General features: G+C 44.4%; 1 protein-coding gene across 3 annotated transcripts; it reads left to right on the forward strand.

The window, feature by feature from the left end:
* Positions 1-10,359: 10,359 nt before the first annotated feature.
* Positions 10,360-19,178, forward strand: LOC135388466 (uncharacterized). 3 transcript variants are annotated; one of them, XM_064618042.1, is made up of 4 exons: positions 10,360-11,381; positions 11,791-12,001; positions 15,141-15,193; positions 15,390-19,178. In XM_064618042.1, exon 4 carries the CDS (start codon positions 15,544-15,546, stop codon positions 19,036-19,038), a length of 3,495 nt encoding a protein of 1,164 aa, XP_064474112.1. In that variant the 5' UTR covers positions 10,360-11,381; positions 11,791-12,001; positions 15,141-15,193; positions 15,390-15,543; the 3' UTR covers positions 19,039-19,178. The 3 variants fall into 3 exon arrangements, with proteins under 3 accessions (XP_064474112.1, XP_064474111.1, XP_064474110.1); XM_064618041.1 differs by having other exon boundaries at positions 10,360-10,766; positions 11,100-11,381; positions 15,141-19,178; XM_064618040.1 differs by having other exon boundaries at positions 15,141-19,178.
* The last annotated feature ends 3,357 nt before the right edge of the window (positions 19,179-22,535 follow it).

Genomic DNA, 22,535 nt, shown 5'->3' on the forward strand with positions numbered 1-22,535 from the left:
TTGGTGACTTACGACACGAATTCAGAGTTGAACATACTCAAATTTGACACGCGAGCCGCAGAACAAAGCACTAACTGGAATGTCGACAGAATCCTGATAGCCAGCGAAAAATACAGCAAACGATTCGTCCAGACTCGGTACTCTCGTTCCCAGTCCACCGCAAAGAGCCACACCCTGCGGGGAACTATTGACCTCGAGGCCCGCCACTGGGGACTCCGGCGCTACCGTCGCTCTTGCGTGAAATGAAGGATCACGTGACCTCTCCCACCAGTGGCAGCTGAAAGTGGGAAAGTTCGCTCCCAGTTTTGTTGACTTTTTCACAGTTTTTATTTTTCGTTCTGGAGGTTGTACGGGTTCATCTAACGACACTTTTAACATGGTCCCGTACTGCTCGGTGCCAAAATGCCGCACGTACACGACGGATCCTGGAGTGAGCTTCCACCTGTACCCCAAAGCGAGGAAGCTGCGAAACGCTTGGTTGGTGAACTTACGTATGGGCAAAGAGCCCAGTATTTACACCCGGGCATGCCGTAAACACTTTACAGAAGATGATTTTGTCTACACAGTCGGATCAAGAATGTTTGGTAAGCAGTTACAAACGCCGATAAGCAGCGATTTACTTCTCACGATGAATGCTGAACCAGCGTGTTCCGTACAGGGTGAAAAAACCGCTGCGTGTTACCCGAAGCAGTCCCTTCAGAGAATTTGCCAGTACGGCCTCTGGATCGCGAACGTCGTGTTGGACGTCGCCACAACAGGAACCAGAAACATTTGACCGGTAAGTGATCTTTCTTGCTTGTGGTGCTGGCTCGCCTGCGCAGCATCAGTTACGGATTGAGTCCAGTTGATAGTTCGTGATAGTAACTAAGTTTCTCATCGGTGTGTTGCTTTGCCATCTCCGCGTAGGCGTCGAGCCTTTGGCAGCAATCTTCACGAAGGAGGCATCCTGCATGTCACCCGCTATGGACCAAGAAAGCAGCAGCAGCTCTGACACGATACGCCAGGAAGGGCAAGGCTCTCCACAGGAAGATCTATGCTCAATTTATTATCAAAGTAAAAAAATGCGATGACCTTTGAGGCAAAGGTCATCGCAGCAAAGGCTCTGACGTTCACAAGCGATAAAGGTGTCCAGGCAAACAGGTTGTGGTCCACACGGGATCAGCCACTCAGTATATGCAACGTGAAGAAGGAAACAACAACTTTATTTCGGGATAATGGGTGGGGAGTTTCATCGCCGGGGGCGATACTCTACCCCATTGCTAAAGGTGAAGCGGGGAATGAAAGAATGGGTCCCGTTACAATGAGGATCGAAGTCCTGTAGCGTCCAAAAAGGCGAAGAGAGCCTTGAAGACAGAGCGTTGGTGTGCTGGATGCGGCCAGGGGTCAAGCAATTTGGTGAGGGAGAGGGGACGGGAGTCTAGCTCGTTGAGGGAGGCGGAGAGTACGGAGCGGGAAGGGTGGTAGTGTGGGAAGAAGGAAAAGGACCTGAATGTACTGACTGGACTTCTGTGTTTTAAATTGTTTTATAAATTTGCGACATATACACCGACAGTTGTATGCTCATGTAGACAAAAGGCTTTTGCATTTCAAACGAAGACGCAGTGCTGCTGACAGTAGTGAAGCTGTATCATGACTTGTCATTTTCTATGCCAGGAGTACTTTTTGGGGTTCACCGAACCACCGCTTCTGACATTTTCAAGTCCACCTTGTTAGTTCTTGCTGAAATTCTGAAAACTGCTGTGGGCAAGCAAAGAAGTTGTTGAAGATAACTTGACTGTGCACTTCAAGAAGTACTCTCATGTAAGAGCTGTTTTAGACTGTATCGAGATCCCAATTCAGCGACCAAGGGACTTAGAATCCCAGCTATTGACGTATAGTTGGTACAAAGGACAGTACACTGCTAAAGTGCTTGTATGCGAAACACCTGGCGGTCACATTAGCTACATAAGCAAGGCATATGGTGGAAGGGCATCGGACTCTCTCTTAACAAAGGAAAGCAATATGCTGGTTCTTGACACTGTGATGGTTGACAAAGGCTTTTTAATTGATGAACTGTGCCTGAATCGCAACATAGCAATGGTTCGTCCTCCATTCTTGCGCAACAAAAAGCAACTTCCAAAATACGATGCCGAAAGAAACCAGAGCATTGCGGCTGCTCGTGCCCATGTTGAGCGGGCGATTCAGCGCATGAAACTGTACAAGATTCTCACATGCCGCTTGGGAACTGAAGTGTTCCCATACATTGACGACATTTTGCGAGTTGTAGGTGGGATTGTAAACTTTTCCAAGCCAATCTTCAGTGGTGACAAGGTTTTGGAGCAGAGAAGCTTTGAACAAAATGGATAGAAGTGTACAGTGCTTAATGTGGAACATGCAATGTAAGGCACAAAGAGAATTTTTCATCATGTGTGAGTAGGAAGGCTGTTTTATTCATTGCACATTGTGGTAACCTCTATGTACTGGAACTTTACTAACATGAAAACAATAAATATCATTTATGACTAGAGTAAGTGTACTTCTCACTCACTGGTAAGTTGCAAAACGTAGGCTTCGAACTTAAGTAACATGAGCACAATAAATATGCATTGTGACGTAAGTACTTTTTACTCAATGCTGTATTGCAAGATACTATAGGCCCTGGGACTTGACTAACGAGGGTACAATAAGTATGATTTGTGACTAGAGTAAGTACTTCTTCGTCAATGGTATATTGCAAAACGTAGTTCTTGAAGAAGAACACTGCTCTTTCTACAACAGTGTTAAAAATTGTCAGTCAAAATGTACAGAAAATAACAGAAAATTTTCACTGTTCTGAAAGACAACAACATCTGCAGTTGCAGCTTATGAAAGTCCCATCTGGACCTGCACTTGGCAGAAGTACTTACTGGTCCTTTTTAGGCCAATGTTTTCAGTGTCACCCACGGTTTCTGTTGCTTTAACCCGTTCTAGGCTGATGGGACACTTTATTTCTAGCACGCGGCGAGAACAACAGTCACGTGTCGCAATACCGTCAGGGCTGGCCCCAATGCATGGGTGCTGCCTTAAAATAAGAAGGCCGGAGCTTTGGACTTGACTGTATTGGACTGGATTTGATGACCCGTTAGATGCATACGCCTCTCTTGCTGCCGCTTCAAGTGATATCCCTCTTTTCAGTGCAAATATTTGTACAGTGCTTTCTCTCATAAAACTTTTGAGCAGAGGCCTTACATCATGTGGAGCTACTCTTGTTTTGATTGTGTGGACTCTAGTATACACACTGTAACCAATCGCTGCAGTAACAAGTCCCTTTCTGTAGGACATCCAGAGCGGTGACTCTGCGTTATGCCCTGCGATTCTTGCTATTGTTTCGATGTTCATATCTGTGAATGTCTCCTGAAGGTACGTGTAGATACCTTCTGTAGTACAGGCTCCAGTGGAAACAGCTTGTCTGGCGGCCTCAGTAAGAGTGAGTGGCCTGACCAGGCCGAAGCTGTGCTCCTCCGCAATGGTTCTATCATGCTGCTGAGTTCCACTTGTGCGATTTTCTTGAAGAGGTAGCCTTGGTACCCAACGGTGGTCTTGTGCATCCACAGTCTCACTGTTGACAGTCTGGTCCACAACGGAGGCATAGCTCGGACCTGTTGCATTGCCTTCATTGGTTCCCAGAACGCAAGACGTGCAGTGGGTAACATTGGAGGGGACATGGAATGACATGATCAAATTAATGGACACAAGTGTATGGGCTCGATATTTCTTAGCATTACAGAAATGATAAGCGTAGAGGATAGCCCTATTAAAAAAGTGTACAGAAAATCCGTCATAATATCTCTTAAGCACAGCTCTAAAAGAATGTCAACAGGATTACGGAACATATTTTTCAGCAAATTTCTTGGACAGTTCTCATGAGAAATCACTCGAGGTATCTCATCATTTCTCATTAGTAAAAATCACACAGATTCCTTCAGACTCGCATTGTTGCTTCATCGGCTGCGGCTGAATGTGGCACGAACTCCTCTCCTCCTATTTAAGATGAATCAGCACCCATCACCTCTTTGCCCAACGTGCAACGTAGAACAGGGTGTCGGAGCGAACCGAAAACCGAGAAAAAAACGCTATTTTGATGCGAACCGGAACGGCATCGAAACCGTATACCTTTTTTTCGCTCAGGAGGGAAACCGAAAAATTGATTTGACGGTTTTCGGTCCAAGAAAAAACTTCGCCTGTTTGGACTACGAATAGGCGAATGAAACTGACGTCGCGTGTTCTGAAGTCATGTCATGGATACTTTACGAAGGTTACGGTGGAATGTATGTCGGTATACTATGACCCTTAGGCTCCTTTGTTACGTTTTATCGTTCGCGCACATAGACTTAGAGGTACATGTGACCGGTTGTGACTCTCTACCAATGTATCGTACGGTTCATTTTAATTTCATCCGCACAAACTCGTCTCTCTTCTTCTCTCTGGTTACGTTCCCCTTAAGAGGAAACACAATCAAATAAACAGCTACCCAAGGAGGCTGTGTAATGGCTTCTCTCTGTAATGTCGCGCAACGCGTCCCTTGTCTGAGAGCAGCGAAGTTGAATACATTTACGTATCCGCGAGAGCAAGCGCGTGCGAAATGACGCCTCTGTTGTTGACAGGACACGACGAAAAGAACACGGAGCCGTCGAGCGCGTTTGAGAGTAAAGGTGTTCCTCGATTTGCGTCGTACTCGTGCGCTTGTGCTTGCTGGCTAGGAAGCGGATGGGACGCAATCGCACCAATCCAGCAAGAAAGTACTTTACGTATGACATTACGACAAACAAGTCCGTCTGTATCATGCGCTTCAACAAGGGAGAAAGTCTATTTGAACAGATAGCTTCCTACAGGAACCAGGAGCTGCCAATTCCTCAGCTGCCTATTAATATTGAATACCATGTATGCGGAATAAACGGGTTTACATTTTGCAACATTGATTTTTTTTTCTGGGAATGAATATGCACACCAGAAGCGGAACCGGTTAAAACCGGTATGAACCGTTATTTTTTTGCTCCGGAGCAGAACCGGTACCGGACAGTTTGTGATAGAACCGGAACGAAAACCGAAACGTTTTTCGTTACGGTTCTATCACACCGGTTCTATCGACAGCCTGACGTAGAAGCCGATGTGCCGCACATCCTCATTATTATTATAAAGAAAATTTATTACATTAACCTGATGATATGTACAGTGCAAGTAGTAAATAACAGTGGTATATACAGTGAAGCCAGTTAATAACATGCAACGGATGACAGTGGTATATACAGAGAAACCAGTTGATAACATAGAACGAATAACAGCAGTATATACAGAGTAACCAGTTAATAACATACAATGAATAAACAGTGGTAGAAAAAAAGAGACAGCGAAGAACAGCGCATACAATGAACCAGTGAAGAACATTACATTACATTACATTACATACATTATATACATTGCATTACATTACATGCAATGAACCACTGAAACTATGAGGAAGAAATCCTATACAGTGCTAAATTAGTGAAGAGAGAGGACTAAGAAGGAAAGATACGACCAGCTTTCATTTGATGTTTTAACACTGTATGAAGGAGAGTTTTAAGACAACTCAACAGTGCGTGAAAAATATTAAGGAATTTTTCACGGTGAAAACGTTCGTGGCTAGCCACGTCAATGAGAAAGCAGTGAGGTCCAAGTGGTGCAACTCACGGGTCAGGAAGTTTCGTACCTCACCACGAAGGGATGCTACAGCTGCCAGGACTGGAAGGAACCTCGCACGTCTCACCACCGCCCTGTTACGGGCCCTCCAGAGAACATGAAACCCTAAAAAAGTAACCAAGCGGCATAGCCGATGCGTTACCGATCGCGGTGCAACACGGAGGGCACCCCACTCTAACGGGCACCGCAACGAGAAACAACGCGCAGTTCGCGACCAGAAACACCCTCATCCTCACATCCTCACATCCTCATTGCCTGCCAGCGGTACGAAGATCACCGATCGAGTCTCCGGCGCCGCCTTGCTCATCTAGGCTACCGAGAGCTTTCCCTCGCGGTGCTACTTGACCCTACTCAGCACGCTGAAGTCACGTCTGCGCTGACACGATTCCTTCGGGAAAACTCCTGGGCATTCTCTGATACGTCCTATGCGCAACGATTAGTGAAGGAGCTGTTTCTTCTGTATTTTTTCATGATTTTCTGTATCCGAGCTGTTTGTATCTTCTTTCGTTTGCTTCAAAGCTTTAGGGAATAGCAAGCCCAATATCTAACCTTTTCCTTCTCTTTTTTTTACTTTGCATTAAACATATCCTCCCCCCCCCTCGCACTTGTGTCTCACCTATTTTCCCATTGCTTTTCTGTTGGGGCAAAGTTTCCTTCAAGAGTGCTTCAGAAAACCTTTATTGAAAACTATTTCTCGTTGGCAGCAGTTCCATTCATACATGTTTTCCACATGTCTCCCATGCCCAAGGCCAGAATAGAATTTCTCATGGAATTTTTTGTCTGGAGCGCATACAAAGCAAACATGTACGCTGATGTGTCATAAGAAAAGGGATGATCAGAAAACTTTTGGGCTAATTACATAGAGAAGATATTGATATGAAACATGCATAACAATGTAATGCAAATGCTATTTCAGACCCTCAAAACACCCCTGGAAGCATTCTTTCGCCCAAACGTGTTGCCAAACTCACTGCTGTCCTTGTGGCGGAGTGCATTTGATGCATGTTCTTCACGGTTCTGCACGGTTCATTCTTCATGTTCTGCACGGAGACATCTTCAGCAAATTGCTTGATGGCTTATCAAGCAATTTGCTGAAGATGTCTCCGTCAGGAAGTTTTTACCACGTGTCTTTTGACCTGCACCACAATGTGATGTCATTAGCCTCCACTGGTTTTTGGCACCCAAGCAGACCCCTTAAAGGGACAGTCTGGAGACCCCGGCTCAAAACTCAACTGATCTCGTCACATGATTCCTGATCATTTCTTTGACCACACAGCAAAATATCGCACCTGTATTCACTTCCTAAATTTATGACAGCATATGAAGGATTGGGGCCTTGCTCCGAATGTAAGCTAAACTGGGAATATTGCGCTGTTACTTTTCCGCCGTTTGCTCATTTTGCCGGTTTTAATGACCAAATCAAAACCGGGTATGATTCAAATTGGATTTAATTAGGTTTATCCTTTAAGTTTTCAGGACTACCTTTACATGCACAGTAAGTACGAATGGAGCAGAACCTAATTCACACTATATCTAATATCTGCAAAAGTCTAGGCTGTCACGTTAGGGTACATATTAAACTAAGATACGTGCTAACCTTTCTGGTACAGGACATGTCCACCATAAACCTTGGAGTGTACTCTGCTTTCTGGGCTTTTCCCTATTCATGAGGCAGGTCAGTTGATGACAACACATGAAGCGTCTGTGCAGAATGGATATGCAGGAGTAGAGCCACCACATGCTTGCATTTGTGCAGGCTAAGAGATGCATTTAGTATAGTTAGTGACAAAGTTTTACTTTCCTTTCATCCGACAAGGTTCTAGCACTTGCAGCTCTCACAAATGTACTACCTTGGAACAGCATCTGTTTAAATCTGTTATGCTCTTTGGAGTGCTTTCATGAACACTGACAAGCTCCAAGTCTGAGTAACATTAACAGGATAGCATGCAGAGCTAGACAGATAAAAACTATTTGTGTGCTCCACCAAGTATGCAAGAAGATAACCTTTCCCATACCCTGCATTGCACGAGCAGAGGGCTCCAGAAACTTCTCTGCCTCTTATTGCAACTTCCAAGTCGTGTGAGTCCTTGCTGAGGGCAGACGTCTGCAGCACGATACCAGCAAGGGTAACTTGACCAGCATCGCTTGACTGCTTTGCGCTGCATCTTGAAAACAAGGTAAGAACGATTGTCAGCATATGATTTTTCTGTTATGTTGTCTTCCGCGAAAAAGAAAATACCATGAGGCCCCGTTAGCGTTTGTAAAACGCGAAGTGGGCGGAAAGAACCGCGATAAACCTACGGCAAGTGTGAAACACGTGTTTGCCAAAGTCATTCCCGGTGTCATTGGTGTTTGCAAGAATGGTTCGCTGCCTACTATATCACAGTTGTGGTACAGTGGTTCTATCGTGGTAACAACGAGTATTTAAACGGAGCTTCATCAGAAACATAAAAAGTTGACAAGGATATGGAATGTTGAACGTGGTGCTGGCAACGCTGGTACAATGGAGGTTAAGATCGTCAGGAAGAGAGCTTTGGATAGGCCTGCAACATGTAGAAGTAATAAGATATAATCCAATTAAAACACTCCTCTGGACCTGTTGGTACAAAGTCATCACCAGAGAGCGGATTTTTAGGCACTAAAAAGACGCGTTTTAGGCGCCTAGAAAGGCACTATGGCACGCCTGAAAAGGCATACATTTCCTCAAAAAAGGCATCATGGATATTGTAATATCAGTATCGTAAATGAAGTCACCACCTCTCACCGATGATTCGCAAGTTTTCAACTACGTAGATTCGTGTCAGAGTAGAACTATGTAATCTGAACGTCTGGGACAGCAGCTAATCGACGTTATGTTTGGTCGAGTGATTTCGTGGAAATTCCACAAAACCTGCCGAACCATACTACAGAACGTTTATTTGCACTGTAATGTATACACCACAACCAGTATACATACTTCTTATTAAATGAATAAAAGCAGTACGAAATAAGCATCATCTCAATGTGCTCAGAGGTGAAATTTTGTCGGCGGCCAGTTAAAATTGTCTTATATATGCCGAGAACGACCTCTCCACGTCGACCGAAGTGACTGGCGTGCTTGTACACTGTTAGAAAAGGAGGTATAATAATGGGCTATTGTACCTTTTTTATACCTTCTGTTGCAGATATATACCTTTGGAGGGTATAGACAAGGTACAAAGTGCCGATTTATACCTCCAACCATGCACAATGGTATAAAAGAGGTATGAAGCAGGGATAACGTAACGTATTTATACCTCATTATCACGTGTTTATACATCGTGCATAACATACAACCGAGACTGTACCTCCTAAGGTATAACTGCAGGCTGTTTAGTAGTGATAGATATTGCATTTGGTAACAATGGGCCGCTCAGGTTACATGCGACACGCACACGCACGATAAGATATATCAGAAAACAATGGAAATCATGTATCGATAGTGTGAACAATGGGTTCCCAGGTTTCAATAACATGCGCCGCCAGGATAAGGTAACGGTTAACTCAGGTAAACAATGGGAACTCACGTGTCGATAGTGTTTGATGGGCACCTGGATGCACGTTTAATGACATTTAATAACACGCAATGACATGTAATAACACGCAAATGACATGTAATAACACGCAAGTGACATGTAATAACACACAAATGACATTTAATAACAGGCAATAACATCTGATGACATTTAATAGTATTTTTCCGATCGGGTTGACGTCAGTCCGTCACCTAGTTTGGTTGCCGCGTCAGAGCGCCAGGTAGTTTCGGTTCCCACCAAGCGCCCTCTAGTTTTCAAGCTTTGGCCGTCTGTAGTTTCGGTTTCGGTTTTAAATGAATGGACGCCAAGCTTGGTTGCTCCACGTGTAGTTCTGGTTTCAGTTTCGAATTCCTACGTGTTGCCAGATGCCCTCTGGTTTCAAGCTATTGACCGACTGTAATTTCGGTTTCAAACCGCAGCACGCTAGTTTCGCTGTGACAACGTCAACGCAGGTTTTTGAATGGTTACCAGATGTCCCTCTAGTTTCAAGCTTTTGACCGTCTGTACTTACGGTTTCATTTGACAAAAAACTAAATGCCGCGTCACAGCATGATTTTTCCCCCCATTTGATAAGTACACTCAAATAATGATGTATATCAGAGACCAGACAACACTGTATATATTCCTTTTTTATTTCAGCACATTATTGTACTACTCTTTTATTCAACTAACGAAAGATATGTTACAAATTACTAGAGTCTTGCTTGACTTCATCCTTGTACAGAAGCAATCTGCAAAAACAAAGGGAAAACGAAACATCCTGTGAATGCTCTTCTCAATCAGGACAAAGTCTAGGATGACTCAAATCTCGATCAGGTGTCACGCAACAACAACAAGCAGCATTCTCAAAGAATCGGTTAACGTTTTCCACTTTCCGATATGTCTCTGTTACTGTGTCATGCATTTGCATAGGAGTACGACGTTTGGAAGTAAATAACCCAGTGACAACAATCACAATAAAATAGAGGTGTTCTATACACACACATTTCCAAACTTGTGTTGCGCATTGCGACAACAGCATACAACGAATCGAGAAGCATTGCATGACTACGTATTGCGGTTACCGGCTGTGATGGTCTCGAAATAAAAATAACAAAAAAAAAAGGCATAAAGACAAGAGGTATACTCACATCCTTTCAAAGTTGCGTCGTCGATGAAGGTCTGATCGGTCTCAGTCGTCGACAGCTAGCTTATAAGACCCTTCATTTTTGTTTTATTTCAAGGGAAGGAAGGATCACGTGAATGCATCGTGGACAGCTTCTCCTTTCGCAGGAGCAGCATGTGAAATGCGATACCTCTTGCCGACGCGCTCTTTTTTCTTCTTCTTTTGGTATGATAACACAACCGCGAAACACCCGTCTGGCTTTTTCCAAACGCTCTTTGGGAACACCAACCACACACACACAAAAAAGAAACCGTTATCGCCCTCGCAAGATGAATTTTCGACTGGTGGTATACGCTGTCTGCCACGTACGAGCTTCCAGCAGTGAGTGTGCCACGTAAGAGCCAAGTGATGTGAGTATTTCAAACCATTTCTTGTGTTACAGTGTATCTTATAGCTAAATGAAATGCGGGCATGTATTTGTTTTAAATTCTTTTTATTGTTTCGCTCAGATGAGACAGCAGAGACATGGTAGCCGATTTCGAAAGAGTGATACCGTAACCGCTGTGCTTTCCATTCCCAATGAGTCTTGCAATATTGTACACATTGCCGGGACATCGTTCTATTACTTGCCTGGGTTCGAAGCTTATTTCACATAGCTTCGAGCACTCGAAGTTATAATAATTGTGCGCGACATTTGCTTCTTTCAAGCAATGCCATAGTTGACGTGTATCATTTTGCGACAGATTTACTCCGTATCTCGTCGGATGACCATTGCTGAGCCAAAGGCGTACGGCAGTTACTGCAGCTGGACATCGGTGGACGTAGATGTTATGGTCAATCTGAGTCACGGTAGTGCATTTTCCCTGTTTCAGTGTTGGTTTTGTAAATTCTGTTGTAGCTACGAAAACGAACAGGGAAACAGCACTCAGAAAGGACAAGGTGTAGCAGAACATCTCCGGACATCTATTTACCATGACGACCTACAGTAAAATGAGACAACTCGTCATGGATTTCAATATTTATTGGTAAGCGTCTTTGGGTGACAACCTATTTTGCAACAGGTCAATTGTCATGTCGTTTATGTACACAGCCAGGTAATGGTAGCCAGTCTTCATTGCGTAGTACATGATACATAGACTTTCGGCCACCAGTTGCATTACGTCGACGTCACGATCACCGTAATAGCTGAATATTGAGCTCATCTGTTTTCCCCATTCGGAGACCAGGTCGAACGGGTGGTCGGATAGGTGCTCACACTTCCTGTGCACCCTGGCATACATTGTTTTTGAAGACTCCCACACAGTCTTTTTCGCGGGAAGGTTCAGAGGCAGGGACTGGAACAGGAAAATGTCTCTGGTTATCTTAAATGCTGCGACGAGCACTGTGTCGTCCGTTGACTTCGATGAACCGCATTCTAACACGTCATTCCAACAGGTATGAGGATGGCGACATTTTCCTTGGAGTTGATGATCCTGGGTAACGTCCCGCATGCCGCACACATCATCACCCGATTGGGACCAGGAATCGCCAGCGTTGGCTGGCTGTTCGACATCGGACCAGTGATCGCCAGTCATTTCGTCGTCGGTGGTGGCAGGTAGTTCTCCGGAACCCAAGTCCTTCTACGACTTCCAGAAGGTTGCAACAGGTACTGCACCTTTCCATTCCGAACGCGTCTTTTTATAATGCGGTGGCCCTTTCCAGGCTGCACACGTGTTAATTCGCTTGCATAAAATTGACCTTCAATAGGTTCTTCCTGCTGGTCACGTAAGAGATAGGTATTCGGGTAACCAATCTTGACTGCTCTCACCACAAAAATTTCACGCGTAAACGAACCAAGATAACTTTTGACTAACTGGTGTCTAGACTTTGCTATTCTGACAAGCTGGCCAACGCGAAAACGTGGCTTCTCTGGGGGTTTGCTCGGAGTAGGATAGAGCTTTTGTCTAAATAAATGTTCATTTTCTTTGTTGACATCCACAGGTCGTGCCGACAGAGTTCTATGAACACGATGATTATATGCTTTGACCAGAGGCTGTAAAATTTTCAAGTACGATTTATGTCCCTGATATTCAAAAGCACGATAAAGTGGCGTCATAAGACTTCGAATAGATCGTTCTGCAATACTTGCTTTCGTATTTGAATTAGTGTGGAAGAGAGATATCCCTTTTGATTTTAAAAATGCTCCGACTGACTTATTGGTGAACTCTGTACCTCTGTCTGAATGAATCAGTCTCGGAGTCCCAATACGTCTAAAAGCGAGTCTCAGTCCACGTATAATTTCCGCTGCTCGTTTATTCTGCACAGGCACTACAGCAAGCATACGAGAAAATGCGTCGATACAAAACAAAAGATAGCGAAAACCCTTGTTGTATCTCGACAGTTTCTGAAGGTCTTTCAAATCTATTTGGAATATATCCTTCGCACCCAAAACGATGGTCTTCCGGAACTGACGTGGTCGCTTAAGTTCTCTGAAGAGAGAGTACACATCACTGGTTTCCAGGAACTTGGCAACCTTCGCCGGCTTTTCACCGATCGCTCGTGCGAGTCGTTGAACACCACCTAGAGCACCAGGATGGTATACGTCCACGTAAGCAGCCATTAGCACAATTTTCTTCCACGAACACGAAGTCCGTCGAATGACAAGTAGGCATTTATAACGGCTGCCACGTCACCTTTGTACCAAGAGGGCGATCGATTGTGCAGTTCGTATTTTATAAGCTCGATGACGGAACTACTTGGAACAACGCGAGAATGACAGATAATCCTTCCCTCTTCATCTATCGCAAATACGGTCTTTAGCATCTGCAGAATGGCGAGGGCCTTCTTCCTGTGTCGTGCGGGAAAATGCGCCAGAATGTTTTCGTCCCGAAGGTAACCACAGTGTTCCTGTTGCGTTTCCAACGTGCTCAATACCGGTTCCATTCTCGAAGTCTCTTAGCCGCTCTTGTGATAACCGGAGAAATGCGTCGACGAGGTGTCTCAGGTGTAAACGTAGGACTACCGGCTGATGGCTCTGCAGTCTCCTTTTCAAGTCGAGATGGATGTACGATAAGTGTCGGTATATTTAGCTTGACCAATAGTGGTAGGATCCTCTCGAGATACGCGGGTCGCCACACATTTCGCGCTCTTGTGACCAAATAATAAACAAGGTCTACAACGTTGGTATTTGGTATTTGTTCACCATTGACAATGAGCTCAAACGTTTTACTATTCCAGCCGAGCACGGGTTTTAGTAAACGCAGTAATTGGCTTGCTCTCATCTTGTAGCCGCTGCTCATAAAATTAACGATGGCATCTTCCTCCTCGTCCGCTTGAATCTGTGTCTGCTCTCTTGTCGATGCCACATGATTTGTCTCCTCACCTGCTGCACTAGGCTGTCTTAATGTGTTCGCGGGAGGATGCAATAGCTTGTGCAAGTACTGGATGATCTCCTTGGCCTTGATATCATCAGGCTCCTGTTTATTCAATATCGACGGAATAGTGCTTTCCCGATAGGGAACAAGCTCGTATTTCTGCATTATTTAAATGCCGATTGCTTTTGCGATGCTTTTGCCCGCTAAACTTGAAACGAGACCTAACAAGGGGGGCAACAAAAATTGCAAAAACCCGCCGGACTGATGAAGAATCCGTTTAATTTTCTTCACATCTGCACGGTCTTGCCTGGAAGCCAGTGTCCTAATGGGTGTTGCAAAAGGCTGCAATTGCTTTTTAACTTTCGCCGGTACGTCGATGTTTCCTTTGCAGAGGTTCATACAAATCTCCCTGATTGTTCGTAGCTGTTCCCTGCTGGCATGTTGAATCAGGTTGTAACGATCTTCCCCTGTCTTTGCTTCAGCGATCATACGAAGGAAACGAATGTGTTTGTTAAGCCTTTTCATGACCTGTATACGATCTGTCTGTGATCATCCGGGAAAATGTTGGTCCACACCTTATAGTGATCGTTGCTCTGTTGAGACAAGTCGATAACTAAGTATGAGTATGGTTTCTGACAGGCATCTTTATATATCGTGGGCAACAAATCATTTCGCCCGAAAATCTGCCTGGACAGCATACGCAGCTGGTCTGTAGTGCGTGGTGAACGAAATAAAACGAGAGCCGTGCTATTGAATTGTATTGTGCGATACAAAGGGTCGTTGACGAACAGGTATTGCGAGATGAACACAGCCGTGATTGACAGGTGGTGACACCCAGCGATATAAAATTTGCAGATTTCTTTGAGTCTTTGTCGGTCGGCTAAACAGTCGTCAAATATAAATAATGAGTGGCTATAATTCTCCGGATCTGCAGGGATGTCTTGACTGAAATTTACTTCAGGAAGAGTATCGAATACCGGCTGCTTATAAAGATAGATATACCATATTTGCTTGAACGGTTTGTCAAAGAGGACAGCTCTGTGTTTAATTAGTCGTGCCACGAAGGTGGATTTCCCACTTTGACTAGCCCCTGAAATTGACACCGAGGCAGGCGTCACGAACCTAAAAGGTGCTATCACTGTCATTTCGTGCAAGGGAATGAAGTCTGGTCAAGATACGTTTCGTTAGATAAACAAGTCCGTGCTTGCAAACTGCAGGGAAAAAAAGCAAACTGCAAAGGTAGGTTCGACTGCAGAGTTGACGATGTAAAAAAAAAAGAAGACTCCTCAAGGTTGCCATGCTGGCAACTTCTTATATAAGAACTGTCTGACGCTCAGCTCCTTCACTCTCGAACCTCCTTCTGAGGAGGTATGGTGTTCAGAATGATGAAATATTTTGCAGTGTTCTAACATGTGCTCCTTTTGTTTTCAGTCGGTCCAACGTGTCCGAAGGATCATCGTCGTCATCATTGCATCAGTGTACAAGTAAGCATCATGTCTTCGTCGATCTTGCATAAACTTGACAAGTTAAAGAAATGTGGAGAGTTTCAAAAAATGGCGACAATTCCTAAAAACATCAAGTATGATGTGGTTGATGTTAACAAAATTGAAACGAGGTATGGCGAGGCGGTCTACGTAGAAATTATGAAGGATCACGAGCACGTAAAGGTGTTCCTTCCAGCTCGGTTTCATAAACTAAGCACTCAAGACATCGAAGACATGAGGAACACGAGCGGGCTCTGGATGGAGAAGAAAGAGCGAGTTGGAAAAGAGGGGAAACGTCTTCTTTCGCCAGACATCGTGTTCGGTCAATCCGAGTAAAAAAATAAAAAGAAATGGTGACATGCCACCTTTGTCCTCCGGCCGATCGGCAGCACTACACAACAGCGCTGGGACTTCAAGTTCATCTGGCTAACGTTCATAACCTTGCAACACCCTGTATCCCATTTTGTGAGACACTCTGTACGCTCCGCAACTATACCAACCGCTATGAGCTTCATCTACATGACAGAGACGACGACGGGCAGGATGTCAGCACATTCTTTCATGAAAACGGACGCTACCTTGCCGGTGTACTTCGACATTTCGGATTTCCGTTACGCTTTTATGTTTTGCTGAAGGCGGAACTCGGTCGACATACGCCTGAGGATGAGATCATATTTGTCACTCAATTTATTCCTTCGAGTGTGCATACGCTGTGGTCGGAACGAGACGTAGAACGTGCTGTCATTGAAGTAGGCACTGAAGTCACCAACAATTTAGAAAAGCTTGAAATGCAAGGGTCGGGATTTTTCTTATTTCGAATTCACGCCTGCATTCTTCATGTCGGTCGTCTCGCACCACAGCTCATTGGTTGTACCGACTTTGAATTGCCAAACGAATTGAAAAAAAAGTGTCGGTGTCTTCTGAATGTCGACCTTCACGAGGATAGTGAACAGAACATGTGTTTCGCATTTTGCGTACTTGCCGGTCTACATCCTGCAAAGGGTTCTTACAGACGCAGAGCTTCATCCTACAGGTCATACCTGTCTCAATATGTATTTCCAGAGACGTTTCCTGTAGTGTTCCCGAAAGATGTAGAAATGTTTGAGAAGCAGAACGATGTGAGCATTAACGTGTACGGTTATGACAAAGATGAAAAATATGTTTACCCGATTAAGGTTGTTGACGACCAGTGCAAGAAGCATGTCGACCTACTGCTGATTGACTTCCATTTTGTACTCATTACTAATTTCAATGCTTTGTTCACACCACCTGGTTATTTTCACTGCAAACGGTGTACGATGGGTTTCACCACCCCGGGTGTACTCGCCGATCATCTACTAATGTGTAAACAACAAAAAGTGTCCAAGACTATTTTTCCAAAGAAGGGTGAGACACTGTCGTTTGCCGGAGAGCATTTGATGTCGGAAGTTCCCTTCTACTGTGTATACGACTTTGAGAGTGTACTATCACCGTGTTCGGGAGGCGGGAATGTCTACGAGGAACACATCCCTTCATCCTTCTGTCTCCTCGTCATACGCTCGTGCGATTCGTATGTCTTGAAGAAACATATTTACCGTGGTGCAGACTGCGTTTCCGTTTTCATGGAACTATTGCGTAATTTGCATGATGAGCTGTATGCGATGTTGCACGAGACAGTGCCCTTGCAAATGACCCCAGGAGACGAACTCGAACATTCTGAAGCCACTCACTGTAACATCTGTAAAGAACCATTCACTAAGAAGCAGAAAGTGCGAGACCATGATCACGTAAGTGGAGAATTTCGCCAATCATTGTGTCAGGGATGTAATCTGAAACTGCGGATACCACGGAAAGTGCCCATCATTGCACATAATGCCAATTATGACCTCGGATTCATAGTAGCTCATCTGCACCTGCTTCGGAAGACAGACATCAGAGTGATAGCCTCCAGTTGTCAAAAGTTTAAGGCTATAGACATTGGTGTGTTCCGCTTCATAGACTCGTTAAGCTTCCTCAATGCTAGTCTCGACACACTGACGAAAAATCTATGTGACAAAGGTGAATCTAACTTCAGGTGTCTGCGTCAGTTTTTCGCAGAGGAGGACTACTTCAGGTTGGTTGTACGTAAAGGGGTTTTCTGTTATAACTACGTTACCTCTTTTGAACGTTACGACGAGCCCTGTTTGCCATCACGTGACCAGTTCTTTAACCAACTGAACGGATCAGAAGTGAGCGAGGAAGATTACCGCCATGCGCAAAATGTGTTTGAAAAATTTCAACTGAAGAGCCTGGGCGAGTACTCGGATTTGTACCTTCTGACGGACGCATTGCTTCTGGCAGACGTGTTTCAAAACTTCCGAATATGGGCGTTGGAGACGCACAAAATTGAACCACTTCATTTCGTGTCACTCCCGGGACTAAGCATGTCTTGCGCACTAAAAATGAGCCGGATTAATCTGGATTTAATCCACGATCCCGATGCCTATCTGTTAATTGAACGGGGCCTGCGTGGTGGTATGACCCAGTGTTCAACGCGAATGGCCACTGCAAATGTCCCAGGGACAGATCAGTACGATCCCGAAAAACCAAAGACCATAATTCATTACATGGACATAAATGGACTCTATGGCACAGTGATGCGTGAACCACTCCCATTCGGAGACTTTGAATGGCTGTCACCCGAAGAGGTTGCAGGTTTAGATGTAACCCTTGTTGCAGATTATGCAGACGTTGGTTATTTTTTAGAGGTAGACCTGGCCTACGTACAAGAGCTCCACGAACGACATAAAGATTTACCGCTCGCGCCCGAAAAAATGAGCGTCCCGTATGAGTTGCTTTCGGATTATCAGAAAGACCTGATGAAAAAATTTAACCTCCCACAGCATGATATAGAACCGAAATTACTCCTTACACTGCTTGACAAGAAGAAGTATTTTCTTCATTATCGCAGTCTAAAGTTGTACCTACAGTTGGGTCTTCGGCTCGAGAAAATTCACCGGGTGCTCAGGTTCAAACAAAAACCATTCCTGCGATCCTATGTTGACTTCCATCATGAACTACGCAAGCAGGCAACCAATACCTTCGAACGTAACCTGTACAAGAGTTTAATTAACTCCGTATATGGGAAAACATGTATGAATGTACGAAAGTTCGTCGACTGTCGCTTAGCAACTTCCGAGGAGCAAGTGTTGAGATTCTTGCGTAAACCGAACCTCAAACAATTCAGGGCTCTAAGCTCTAACGTAGTCTTGTTTCAGTTCGCTCAATCGATAGTCCGTATGCGACAGCCTCTGTACCTGGGGTTCACTATTCTCGAGCTGTCTAAAGTCATGATGTATGACTTTTATTATAACAACTTGCTTCGGGTAGCCCCGGACACAAGGCTCTTGTATATGGACACAGATTCTTATATCGTGATGCTGAGCGATGAGAAGGCCCTTGCAGAGCTCGCCGATACCCACCTTGATACATCTGGTCATTCTTGTGATGACTCGATGTATTCTACGAAAAACAAGATGGTGCTAGGAAAATTTAAGAACGAAATGCCCCACGACCACATCCTAGGGTTCTGTTGCCTGAAACCAAAGCTCTATGCACTAGACCTCCATAGTAAAAGACGATACAATCGTGCTAAGGGGGTGAAACAATGTGAAGCCCAGAAGTTGCATTATTCAATGTACATAGACTCTCTTAAGCTTGGTGAAGTGTACAAAGTTTGTCAGAACCTCATTGTGCGCAAGGAAAATATAAATAAAAGTGTATGTGTTACGAAAGTAGCTTTAAATCCCCTAGACACAAAGCGTTTCATTTGTGAGGATGGTATCCACACGTTACCCTTTGGGTACGCATCCAATGGAAAGATGTAGACAGTTTTTATGCATATGTTGCCCTACCTGGCTGTTGTTGTTGTAATGCTGTTTTTTATATATATATATATATAAGATTGTGCCTGTAACGACATGGAAATAAATACAATTTTATTGTGTCAAAGTACACTGCAACATGACATGTTGTCTGTCTTTCTTGGGAATTGCTTCCGTACAAGGACGGGTACCAGCTTGTCGTTCAGCGTGAAGTTCGTTGACGAAAATCTCTGAGTGCACTCTCGGAGCGAGAATCCACAAGCGAGCATGCTGCCTACATACAGGCAGTAGAGGCCACATGTAGCTGATCCATAGCCCTGAAGTCTTTTCTTGTTATAGTAAAATGACCTGGTAGGATGAATGAATTGGTAGAATTCTTTGTAGACGGGCTGAATGCCGTAACTATCAAAATACGTAACTACATTGTCACCGGAAACATAAGTCATGGTCCAGTGTTCACCGTTACTGCTCCTTGGAGCTGTGTTAATCACATAAATCCCGGGTATGGCTTCCTGTCTTGCGATTTCATTGCATGCAAAGGTTCCCCGAAACAGTTCTCTGGTGCAGTAGTGTCTACTGAATGCTGCATAGAACTGCCACTCCTCCATGTTTATTTTTCAGACAAATTTCACTCGTCTGTCTTTGTTGATTTCTAGCACACGTGGTGTTTCGGATACAAACAACACCGTAACTGCTTCTGTTAGATTGGCAGCAAACGTTAGGGTCAGACGAACGTTGGCTTGAACAACAGGACAAAGAGCATTCACTTCTGCATCTGGAGTCAGATGGTAATAAAGCATAAATGTCTCTTTTGCATACGCAGCTGGAGCTATTGGTATATCCTTGCGTTTTAGTTTGTGAAGCAGGTGTATATAGGCTTTGGAATAGATGTCTCGTTGGAAGTCGAACTCATCCGTGTACTGTTGTCCACCAACGTCCAGTAGTGCTCGTTTTAGTTTGAAGTTCTCAAGCTTGAATGGGTTTCGTGGTCTGCTACCTTGGTAGGCATCGCTCCTGACCATCAATACTGTTAACTTGGAGGGAACTCGCTCGCTGTACAAGTCGTCAAATATCACCTGAGATTGGTTAGGGGCGATGGTTCTGTACTTAATTTCCAGTCCTCGGAGAAGGTATACTGCAGGTGTTGTTTGAAGTCTTCGTTCTATACCAACAAGTATACTCGGCGATAACTGAACACGTCGGAGATAGAGCACGATACGTGAAAATTCCACAGTGTGCTTTTCTGTTGCACCATCAGCTTGCAAGAGACGAAAATCATCCGACGCTTGACGTAGCACAACTCGAATATCGGTTCCGTTAAGAATGAGCTTCTGTTGTTGACATATGTCGCTGAAGATTGGGCTGTACATGTCACACAGTGCCGATCCTTTGGTTCGCTTGTAACGAGCGAAAACTCCTTTTGAATCAGATGTGGGAGCATATACCTCACTCGTGCCTAAAGGGTCTGGCTCGTATAACATTGCTGAAAGGGTGTGTGTCTGAGTTACATTGTTGGCATTCGTAATGATGTCCAAGTAGGAACGGTAGCCATAATGTTCGAAACTCGAAACCAAGGTTGAATTCAGGTAGATATGTACGTGTTGAAACAATGATGAACCAAACGCTTGGACAGGTATGACTGCATCAGGTGTTGTTGAAGTGCTTGTTGTAGTTACCGCTGGATCTCCATTCTTTCGAATGATCTTGCACTGAATATGCAAAAAGCTGGATTGAAGATCAAAGAAGCCCCCACCGAGTCCCGGAACATTGTACTCGATCACTCCGCTTGATGTCGGAGCAGATACTGGGAAAAACTCGACGTATTCAGACTTCTCCAAAGCAAAATTTGTAGGTGGAAGAGAGAAGAGTTCCAGCTGGTTTGTAGTACACAGACAAGAATCTTTATGCACTACTGCAATAGACATTTTTTTTTTCTGTCAAGTAAAGAAGTCAGATTTCCTCCGCTTCTCCGCAGGTCGAGCTTTTTTAATGGCCTTGCGTTTTCTTCCTTTCCCTGTGAGTCTCTGAAGTAACTCGTCACGAGTTTTATGCACTGTGCGGTCTACTCCTTTCTTGACGGCTTCTCGAAATGATGCTCCTTGCTGGACTTCCTCGGCTATATGTCTTCCAGTATCAAGGAGCTTTCTTCCAACGTATGGCGCTACCTTCTTGGTCAGTATGGGCAAGAAACCCCTCAATACGTCACCAAATATGCCTCCTCCAATCTGATAAAGCTCGGGAGCAGTATAGTGTGGTAGATGCTCTCGCTTTCCTGCACCAAAATGTGCTATGCAACATGGTGGGTTTGTTATATACATTTACGTAGGTGGATCGTCAACCCGACACGTCCAGAGCCAGAAATGAATGGAATGAAATCACCTATCTCGTTTGCCAACTCGATTTGAATGGTTGTCAATTCCTTCGCAGATACATATTTATAGTACAGGTTTGTGAATAAATAAGACATCACATCATTCCTACCCTGGACTCTGAATGGTATCGATCGAAGAAGTGGTGCTGTCACGTCACCCACAAATTCGTTCTCGATGACATCGCAGTATATGAAAATATAGTTTTGAGCAGGGAATAGACAAACGTCTCGTTCGGCGACTGCATAACTTGAGAAAGTTGTCCTCTTTCCGAAGCCCAACATCAAAGCCAAATAAGGATGAAAGGTCACATAGCCATCGTTCATGCGTTCCAGGTGACAAATTCCGTTGTATGGGTTACATACGAGGAGACGAGCATCTTGCGACAAATGAAGTTTTGTTCGATAGGCATGGTTAATGGAATTAACGAGGTCCTTCCCCGATTCGTAGTAGCCTTCTGGAACTTCATACTTTACCGTTCGTGAACGATAGGTAACTATGTTAATCGTTTCTTCCGTATCCACCTGGTATTTGAGTAGCTTCACGGGTGACCCTCTGTCCAACTCTCCACAGCCGATTATCTTTTCAGCCATGCCAAGCTTAGCGGCAAGAGTTGCGCTAATTTCCAAACCATAGTTCAGAGGAAGTTGTATCTCATAATGACCGCTACCACGTATAATTCTTGTCTTATGCTGCAAATGTTTTGCTAAAAATTGTCTCAAAGACAAGAGAATGTTTTCATTAGCGTTGAACTTGACCTTTTCTGTTGCTTCAATCGTAGAACCAAGGAATGTCGTTTCCGATATACTATTGACTGTGTCAGTTACATTTTTAATCGCAAAAGGGATGTTGATTTCTGTTAAAGCGGCCTCCCACCTACCCTCCAACGTCTGTGGATGGGCTAGCTTTACTCGGAACTTGCTCATTGTGTTGTCGGGAAACACATCCAAAGATGCATTTGAGAGCAGGTTCACATAGAACTGGTCAACCATGTTTTTTTTTCTTTTTCTGATGAAATTTCTACGCGTACGCTTAATTTATATCGCCAGAAAATGCGTTGACGTTGTCACAGCGAAACTAGCGTGCTGCGGTTTGAAACCGAAATTACAGTCGGTCAATAGCTTGAAACCA

This window comes from Ornithodoros turicata, chromosome 3 (genome assembly GCF_037126465.1).
Source record: "Ornithodoros turicata isolate Travis chromosome 3, ASM3712646v1, whole genome shotgun sequence".
Classification (NCBI taxonomy): domain Eukaryota; kingdom Metazoa; phylum Arthropoda; class Arachnida; order Ixodida; family Argasidae; genus Ornithodoros; species Ornithodoros turicata.